Here is a 10,626-nt window from a genome sequence, read left to right on the forward strand (position 1 = left end):
CGAAGTAAGATCCCGTCGTAGTTCGAGTGAAGTCGAACTCGGTTTATGTCGATGGCCTTAGCCATTGGGATGTTACTTTCGAACTGGCGCCAAAGTAAGATCCCGTCGTAGTTCGAGTGAAGTTGAACTCGTTTTTTATTGATGGTCTTAGCCATTGGGATGTTACTTTCGGACTGGAGTCGAAGTAAGATCTTGTCGTAGTTCGAGTGAAGTCGAACTCGGTTTACGTCGATGGACTTAGCCATTGGGATGTTACTTTCGAACTGGCACCGAAGTAAGATCCCGTCGTAGTTCGAGTGAAGTCGAGCTCAATTTACGTCGATGGCCTTAGCCATTGGGAATTTACTTTCGAGCAGGCGCCGAAGTAAGATCCCGTCATAGTTCTAGTGAAGTCGAACTCGATTTACGTCAATGGCCTTAGCATTGGGATGTTACTTTTGAACTGGCGCCGAAGTAAGATCCTGTTGTAGTTCAAGTGAAGTCGAACTTGTTTTGCGTCGATGGCCTTAGCCATTGGGACGTTACTTTTGAGCTGGCGCTGAAGTATGATCCTATCGTGAGGGTGGCATTCTATTTTATTTGTTAGAGTGTCGTGGATGCTAGTTTCATTCATACATTGGAGATGTGTGTTGCTTTCATATACATAATGGAATGATTTTATTCATATATCGGATATACATGTCGATTTCGTACATATAATGAATATTATACCTAGTCCCTTCATTGCTCAGCTTGGAGATGTAATAGGTAGGCAGGGAAATGAACAATACTTTGAACCTCGAGACGCCCCCACCCCCCTCATTAAAAACCTCCCCGAGAAAACCTGATTGGGACAAAACCCGAGTAAGGGAAAAAGAGTACGACTCAGGTGACATCTTTTTTCAGAAGTGGAAGTATTTGAGGTGGGCGACGTTCCAGTTATTTTGCAATAGATTTCCTTCCATTGTTTCTAGTTGGAATGCTCCTTTACTTGCTGATGCTATGATTTTGTACGACCCGTCCCAATTTGTTCCCAGTTTCCCTTTATTTGGGTCCTTTGCTGCTTGCGTTTTGGCCTTTAGTACGTAGTCCCCGACTCTGAGTGGTCGTATTTTGTCCTTCTTGTTATAGTACCTTTCTACTTGTTGTTTTTGGGCCACCATTCTTATGTGTGCCATATCCCTTCGCTCTTCGACCTCATCCAGGTCTTGTAACCTGCTTTCGTCGTTGCTTGATCCACTCTCATTGGAGTACCTCAGGCTAGGTTCCCCGACCTCAACAGGTATGCCTGTATCAGTGCCGTAGACAAGTGAATATGATGTCTCACCTGTATTGGTCTTCGGCATTGTTCGGTAGGCCCATAGCACCTCCGGTAGCAGTTCCGTCCATAGCCCTTTGGCATCTTCAAGCTTTTTCTTTAATATTTTTAATATTATTTTATTGGAGGATTCCGCTTGACCGTTGCCGGTAGGATGATATGGTGTGGAGAGTATCGTTTGATGTGCCATTTTCGAAGAACTCAGTCGTCTTTTTCCCGACAAACTGGGGTCCGTTGTCGCAACTGATTTCTTTGGGGATGCCAAAGCGCCATATGATGTTTTTCCAGATGAACGTGATGACTTCTTGTTCGCATATTTGAGCGAACGCACCTGCTTCCACCCATTTGGAAAAATAGTCAGTTAAAACCAAAAGGAAGCGTACCTTACCTTGCCCTACTAGGAGGGGTCCGACGATATCCATTCCCCATTTTATAAATGGACATGGGGAGGTGATAGAGTGTAGGAGTTCCCCCGCCTGGTGTATCATAGGGGCGTATTTTTGGCATTGCTCGCACCTCTTAACGTACTCTCCAGCCTCTTTTTTCATAGTGGGCCAGTAGTATTCTACACGAATAAGACACCTAACGAGGGCTCGGTTACCTGTATGGGCACTGCAGTGGCCTTCGTCTACCTCTTCGAGCACTCGTCTTGTTTGATTGGGTCTGAGTCATTTGGATAACGGGCCACCGAATGTCCTTTTACAAAGGTCATGGCTAACGAGACTGTATCTGGCCGCCCGTATTTGGAGCTTTTTGGCTTCTTTTTATCTTGTGGGAGTGTTCCTTCCTATAGATATGATATGATGCAATTACGCCAGTCCCACGTTAAATTTATAGAATGTACCTCGACTTGGTCTATTGATGAGTGGAGAAGGGTGACGATGTTCTCCTTGGTGATGTTTTTGGTTGCCGCTGCCAGCTTGGCGAGACCATCTGCTTCGATGTTTTGTGCTCGGGGTATTTGGTCAAATCGACATTCGTCGAATTCTGGCAGCAGTTTGTGGATTTCAGTTTGGTAGTTCTGCAACCTTTGTTCCTTAATTTGGAAAGTCCCAGTAACTTGGTTCATAACGAGTTGAGAGTCATAGCGGATGATGACCCGCCGAGCACCATACTTGAGGGACAATTTTAATCCTGCAATTACGGCCTCTTACTCGGCCTCATTGTTAGTCATTTCAGGGCATCGTACGGATTGGCAAATTACTTTGCCCGTTAGGACTTCGAGTATGAGTCCCAGTCCCGATCCGATGTGTTGGATGCGTCATCGATGTAGAGGACCAGAGGTCGGATTGCTTAGATGAAGCGCAAAATACTTCTTGCTCGACTTCGGGCAGTATCTCTGTGCTGAAATCGGCGAAAAAGTCAACGAGCACTTGCGACTTTATCGCAGTTTGTGGTTGATATGTTATATCATGCTCGCTTAGTTCTATGGCCCATTTGGCCAAATGACCTGATAACTCGAGTTTGTGCAAGATACTCCTGAGAGGGAAGGTTGTCACCACCTTTATTGGGTGGCACTAAAAATATGGTCTAAGCTTTCGTGAAGCTACGACTAGCGCCAGAGCCAGCTTTTCAAGGTGGGGGTACCTTTTTTCGGCGTCAATTAAGGTTTTGCTGATATAGTAAATTAGAGATTCCGTACCTTGGTTTTCTCAGATTAGAACCGCACTTACCGCGACTTCGAATACAACCAGGTAAACTATGAGGCACTCGCCTGGTTCGGCTTTGGCGAGTAAAAGTGGTGAAGACAAGTACGCATTTAGTTTCCTCAAGGTGTCGACGTATTCTGCATTCCACTGGAGCTTGTTGTCCTTCCTTAATACATTAAAGAATTTATGGCACCTATCTGATGACCGTAAGATGAACCTTGACATGGCTGCTATCCGTCCCGTCAATTTTTGCACCTGCTTTTTGCTGGTTAGTGTTTCGGGTATTCTTTTGATGGCCTTAATTTGTTCCGGGTTGACCTCGGTACCTCTTTATGACACTAGGAAACCAAGGAACTTTCCCAATCTTACGCCAAATGCGCATTTTTCGGGGTTTAGTTTCATGTTGTACCGTCTCAATATGTCGAAGGCTTCCTTTAGATGACCGATATAATCTTCTTTCCTCTTCGACTTAACCAGCATATCGTCGATGTAGACTTCCATTTCTTTACCAAGTTGGATTTTGAACATCTTGGTGACCAATCTCTGATATGTCACCCCCGCATTCTTTAGTTTGATCGGCATCACTCTATAGAAGTACGTTCCCTGGTGAGTAATGAAAGTGGTTTTCTCCTAGTCTTCTTCCTCCATGAGGATCTGGTTGTAACCCAAATAGGAATCTAAGAAGCTTAGCAACTCGTATCCTGTTGTTGCATAGATGAGCTAGTCGATGTGTGGCAATGGAAAAGAATCTTTCGGACATGCCTTGTTTAGATCCGTGAAATCTACACACATCCGCTATTTTCCATTTTTCTTTTTCACCATGACCACATTGGCGACCCATTGAGAATATTTTGATTCCCGGATGGAACCATTTGTGAGTAGTTTATCGACCTCTTCGCTGACGGCCTCGTTAATTATGGCTTTAAACTTCCTTCTCATTTGCTGCACCGGCGGGTATAAGGGGTCAACATTTAACTTGTGGGTGGCGATATCCTTTGGAATGCGTGGCATATCTGCATGGGAGAAGGCAAACAGATCGGTATGGTCAGTCAAAAACTTATGAAATTTACCTAGTTCCGAGAGGTTGTGCCTGATATAAGCCTTTTTTGTGCCGTCGTTGCCTTATAGAAGGATGGGATCAAGATTTTCTATTGTTGATTCGGATGCCTCCACGATGTCGGGGTCCTTGATAACATCTGTTCGCTTGTTAAGTTTGGCTCCCGATATCGTTAGTTGTTATGCTTCCGTATTTGCTCCTTTGACATGTTGGGTGTGTGCGCAATCTTGGGCGATGCGATAGCATTCTTCTGCAGTGCGTTTCTCCCCTCGAATGATGAATATTCCCCATGGGGTAGAAAACTTGATAGAGACTGGAAAGGACCGCTCGCATGGCGTGTATCCACGAGTGCCCTATGATGGCGTTGTAAGCTCTTTCTTGGTTCATGACGTGAAATGTCATTTCCAGGGTGACTCCTCCGGCTAGGACAGGTAGCATTATCTCTCCAGAAGTCCGTTCAACACATTATTAGAACTTGTTAGCGTTATACAACGCAATATTATTTTATCTTCGAGTCTCATCTGCACGAGGACTCGAGGATGGATAATATACGTGCCGCTCCCGTCATCTACCATTATTCTTTTTATATCAGTATCTGCGATACGTAAAGTGATAACAAGAGCATCATAGTCATTGAAAGACAAACTGTTGGTATCCGACTTATCGAAAATGATACTATCTTCGAGGTCATCATATCGTTCGTGGGTAATTGATCGTTTGAGTTTATGTGTGGTGGTGAACTTGACATGATTGATCGCCGCGTCATCGCCCCCGCAGATGATCATTTGTATGGTGCGAGTGGGAGAAGGCGGTTTTGGAGGTCCTTGGGGTTGTTTGCGTTCGCGGGCGAAGTTAGTTCGTCCTCGATCGCTCAGTAGCTCCTTTAGGTGAACTTGGTTTAGTATTCGTACTACTTCTTGTCGTAGTCCTGTGCAATCTTCGGTTTTGTGACCCCTTTCTTGGTGAAATTCGCAGAAAGCGCTTGACTTTCGAGTGCTAGGGTCTGACCTCATCTTTTGCGGCCATTGCACATTTGGACCGAGTTTCTCCAGGGCGTACACTATTTCTCAAGGAGAAACACAAAAATTGTGAGCGGGTAGAAGTGGTGACATACCTTTCTCGTGTCGATATGGTGCTGTATATCAAGGATGAGCATTTGTACGTCGTGGTGGAGGCGGGGCAGATGTTCTAACGTAGGGTTGATGCCTTTCTCGACCAGAGCGGGACCCCAACTGATCTCTTCGACTGTCGTTGCGACGATCTATCCTTGCTTCCATTTGGAGTGACGTCAACTGTTGGGTCGGGCCGTTTAGTTCATCTTCGTTGGCTCGTAACTCGGCGCAGTAGGCATTATGGATTTCTTCCCAAATAGTTGGAGGGTACTTCATGAGCCTGCTTAGCAATTTTCTGGTCACTCTCGACCCATTTCTGTTTAATCCATCCTAGAAGGCTGCTACTGACATTCCTTCTAACATGTTAGGCAAGCTCATTCTCACCCTGTTGAACCGAGCTAGGAAGTCCCCGAGTCCCTCGTCGTGTAGCTGTCTTATGGCAAATGTATTATTTACCCTAGCCTCTGTCTTTTTGGCTCCTGCATGGGTGGTGACGAATTTGTCTGCCATTTCCTCGAATGTTGTTATTGAGCGTGCTGGTAGTTGAGAGTACCATGTCAATGCTCCCCCTGTTAAGGTTTCGCTGAACTTTTTCAACAGCACCGATGGCACTTGCTCTTTTGAGAGATCGTTACCTTTTACGGCTATAACGTAGTGGATGATGTGGTCTTCCGGATCGGTAGTACCATCATATATCTTTAACTAAGGAGACATTTTGAAGGTTTTTGGAATGGTATAAGGGGCCACTTCTTCACTGTATGGTTGCTCGATGGATCGACCAACATCGCGTTTTGGCAGCAACTTTGGAGCGCCTGGTATTTTGTCAACTCTCTCCTGGTGTTCCCTCATTTGGTCACGGAGTGCCTTGTTCTCATTTTTCATCTCTTCCATTTTCTTGAAAACGACTGCAAGCATATCATTGCCTGCATTATCAGCAACATAAGTTTTACCTGTTCGGAGGGCATCTTGCTCGCCCTCGTTTATCATGACATATGCATGTGCCACATTCATATCATCCCTTTGGGCGAGTTTATCGAGGATGGTGTTCAGAGCACTTGTTAGCCATTCTTCCAGCAGTCTTCTTACTACCGGTGGTGCCTCTCCTGTTGCAGATGTGGAGGCTTCCCTTTCGCGTGAAGCAGTCACGCTTCCATGCGGGGGAGGTGAAGTGTCTCCCCCGGGTGTGATGTTTGGTGTTTTATTTTCGTGATCCTCTCTGCTATCTTCGTTGATGGTGTCTAGGAGGTTGGCTGTGACACCTACTATGATTTTTTGCCTTGCATCTTCTTTCCCTGCCATTGTTGGTTTGTACCAAGCTCGGACGAAGCGATTATCCCTTCCAGGAGTCTAGATGAAACTATAATCTTAGCTAAAGAAATCCGCATAGACGCCGCCAAATTATTTGATCCAAAAGATATCGAAACCTTTTTGAATAAATCAATTAAAGAAAATGAAGAGGTAAATCTCAGCTAAGTATAATAAACTCTAGAATAAAAGATATAAAGGATGAACACAATGGACAATATTTCTTAATCTTGTGAGAGTGAGTGATTGAACGTTAAAAATGCCAACCTTGAACGTTGGGAGATATTACAATCCGTGTTCCTCGCCCCCCTTACAAGGTTTTTTCCTCACTATATATAAGGGACAACCCCCTTCTGAACGCTAAAAGACATATCGTAGGGAATATTCGAAAGTATATTCCTAATGCCCCCTGTTAGGCCTACACTACTGCAAAAGTCATACGTCCTTTGTCCGCTGTCGGTCGTCGTCCTCCACAGGACGTCGTACTATGAAGGTCTCATCTTTTGTCGTGTTTGTCAGTACCCGTGGTCGTCCTAATTTGGACCTATACACTATGAATGAGAAACTACAAAGAAAATAAAAAAGAAAGGGCATGAGCAACTCTTTTAAGGATCTCATTAATTAGTATTTTTCACAACCACTCATGAAAATGGAGTAACTAAATAGAACTGAAAAGGCATGGAAAAATTCAATACATAAATGAAATTTACAGGGAAGACATGTATGTAAGAGAGAAAAGTGTGGATATATATATGTGTAAAGTTGCCTCCCACTTCTTTATACGTAATTTTATCATTAGGGTATGAAGACTTCTTTTTCTTGCATGAAAGTTGAAACGACATGATTGCACCATGAATTTTTTTTGGTAAAATTCTGACTTCTCTTTGATTGGCCCCACAGTATATATGGAAGAATGTATTATTCCGTGATTGGTGCGGTGGGAAAATGAATGCCTCCTCAATCCAATTTTTGTCAAGAATTAGTCGCATTCTTGACTTCTTACCTTGGACCTCCGATAAAATTGACTTCTTACCTTTACTCTTTTTTTTCTCTCATAAATTAAATCCACCTTCGATGGATGGCTTCATTCCTCAATCGTAGGGTTCGGATTTCAAGACATTCCAAATAGGGTCACGCACTTCATTAACCGATCAAGTGTAGTATTTGTGTTTTCTCAATTTTGTTCTATGTTACATGGTCATTCGGCCACGAGATATTAGCACAGCTTGCTACCGGGGCTCTTAAGGACCGCTTATGCGTTGCATTATAGCACGGGCCTGGAACACCCCATTTATAATAAATTTAGGGGGGGGGGGGAGGGTTTAAGGAATTACAAAAATTTGAAATTTCTAGTTTGAGCCTAAGTGAACCTTTTATTATGCGAATTCAAATTAGTTCATTAATAATAGAACTTCTCTTGGGCCTTAAATGTTAATAGATGAATATTCTTTAGGAATGAGTCGAGGAGCAAAGATGTCAGCATTTCGATTCTTGTCTGATTCCTTGTTCAGCAAAAACAATAGAAGGTACAAGCCCACTTTACTTCAACCAAAATGGCCTTAACCCATGTTGGTTCTTTTGTTCCTCTTGCATAACAGTTGGGCCTCCAAGGCAAAACTCATACTATATCATATACAAGAATTAATTTCTTCAACATATGGGATATCATTCGATCTTTGCCATCTCAACAAGCAAACTGATTTAGTTTTCTTAGATCAACATGATAAACATTAAACAAGAACAATTCAAGAAACAAAACAAAAGAAAAATGATAAACAGTGATGAATTTGCATGGTCGCTTCGTGAAGTGTTGTTTGAAAGGTGGCGGTTGTGTTGGCTTAAACTTGTTCTCTATCAAATTCACTTTTTAACTACGTGTTATTTTTATATGCCTTTTTCTATCACGAGTAATTTAAGTATCTAAAGCTTAATTCGTAAATTGCAAGTCCATGTAAATGATCAATGATGTCGCAAATAATATATAAGATTTTCGCCCTCATGAAGTCTACAGCCTAAAGGCAGTTGAGTGATGGTGTGCCACAGTAAAAATGGGACGGATACTATATTATCATGGAAATTAAGGTCAATAATTTATCAATGGAAAGCTCAAAATATAATGCAGATAATTAGTGTATCATATTAAGACGGAGTACAGAAATTAACGTTTTGAAAATGATCTAGAATTAAAAACAAAGCATCATACTATTAATATTAGCTGTCTTGCAAAAATAGATTAATCACGCAAATACCATAATTCTGAGAGCGAGAAATAATATACAAAATTATTATGGTTATATAAAATTTTCAGGTTTGTCAATAGGGTTATTCTACTCAGGGTCACAACTGTTAAAATTTGTAAGGGTTCCTATTTCTTTGCGAGCAAGCAATGGTCGACATCCCTTGCGACAAGCATTCTCGCACTCACCGGAGGTGGCACCATCCAACTTCATGCAAATGCGCATGCAATCTCTAAGGCAGAACACCATGTGATCATCTTGACCTCTCATCAATGCCATTGATGAATCATTACTTTCCATTGCAATTGCAATTGATGGCGATGTCGATATGTATATTATTTGGATCCCCAATACGTACCATATGTATCCCATTCTTCCTTTATTTCTTGAGTTTTTCTGAATGTCTCCCTAGGAAACTTTTCATGTAAACTTTTGGTATTAATTAATTTCGTGTGATAGCAAAATATTGTTCAAATCCGTTCAATGGGAGAAGTGTAGAGTGAAGTGAGGAGGTTTGGACTATTGACATTACCTCTTGACCTTCAACCTATATAAGGCCCATCAAACAGCTACTTTCTTTGAGCGAGTCCCAAGTACTTACCTTTTTCTTTTTTCTTTTAATCCATTTCCCTCTGAAATAAAGGAGGGGGCTTTTAAGAAAATGTTATCTTTATTTTGATAACTCTATTTCAGTTGACGGTTAAAAAGTTAAAGTAATTATTAAAACAGTTAACTTCACTAACCTTCATAAAAATTTAAAAATATATCATGAAAAATTAAGGGACATGTGTTATAAAATGATAATTTTATTTAACATTAAGAAGGATAGTTTTTCTTTGCCATCAATCTTACTTAATTAGCTCATGTGACTAACATGATGCAATTAGATGCGCTACACTAACTAAAACTGAAAATTCAAAAGTAAATTCTTTAATTAGTCCGCTCGAAGTTGATCATATTCATCTATTTCAATAAAAAAATATACCGTTCAAAACAAAAAAATAAAAAAATGTATAAACTTCAAACTTTTTTTTTTCTTTAAAAAGAAATTACTGTTCCTATGCCCGAAGTTGAAGATGTAGCATGTAGTAGCCAATCATGATCAGAAATTAAGAATTACAAGGAAATACACATGAATTCATATCATAACAAAAAATGGCCCATGTTTTTAAGTTTTACCTGACCTAACCCATATTGTATATATTTTGAAAGCACTTGCAAATTCAAAAGTTGTGTTCTTACAACCCTTGCCTTCAAAAGCTATGGAGTTAAATCTTTGTTCTCACAATTATTGCTTTCACCCTCTCTTCTTCTCACATCTTCAACATATGCTTCAAAGGGCCATGTATTTTCTGCTTCTCCCCCTATTTCACCTGGTTGCAATGTAAGAAAATTGAAGAGTAAAAGTTCACCATGGAAGGCCATTCAAAGCTTTGCTTTCGAAAATGGGATTTTTTGAGTTTGTTAGTTATTTGGATTGGGTATTGTTCCAATTGATTGCAAAATATCAAAAAGAGTTCAAAATCAAAATTTGAAGTGATTTGGAGTAGATTTGAGCAAGATTTGAGTTAAATTTCAAAAAAGACGCAAGGAGGAAGACGGAGTTAGTTTTTTGTATAATTATGTATAATCTTGTATAATAGTGTATATGAGTGTATAAACATATTTATACACTTTTATACACCTTTATACAAGCGTCTGTAAATGAACTTCTTCCACGATTTTCAGTTGCAATTTTTGTTCAAAACCAATCCAAATCTTCATTAAATGACTTCAAATTTTATATACAACCTCCTTATACTATTTCTAACAAGTCCAAATAACACCAACTCCAAATTTCTCAACAAATCAAATTGGGAATTTAAACCCACATATTTAACCTTGTTAAAAATTTAATTTTCACCACCCAAATGGATTTGGCTTGTTGAACTAATATTTGAGACACAATTAGTGATTCGAAAATTAATTT

General features: G+C 40.9%; 1 protein-coding gene across 1 annotated transcript; it reads right to left on the reverse strand.

Moving 5' to 3' along the window:
- Window positions 1-881: 881 nt before the first annotated feature.
- LOC142172793 (uncharacterized) lies at window positions 882-1,325 on the reverse strand. Its single transcript, XM_075236484.1, has one exon. It carries the CDS (start codon window positions 1,323-1,325, stop codon window positions 882-884), a length of 444 nt encoding a protein of 147 aa, XP_075092585.1.
- Between the last annotated feature and the right edge of the window lie 9,301 nt (window positions 1,326-10,626).

The sequence above is a fragment of the Nicotiana tabacum genome, chromosome 18, assembly GCF_000715075.1.
Source record: "Nicotiana tabacum cultivar K326 chromosome 18, ASM71507v2, whole genome shotgun sequence".
Lineage (NCBI taxonomy): Eukaryota > Viridiplantae > Streptophyta > Magnoliopsida > Solanales > Solanaceae > Nicotiana > Nicotiana tabacum.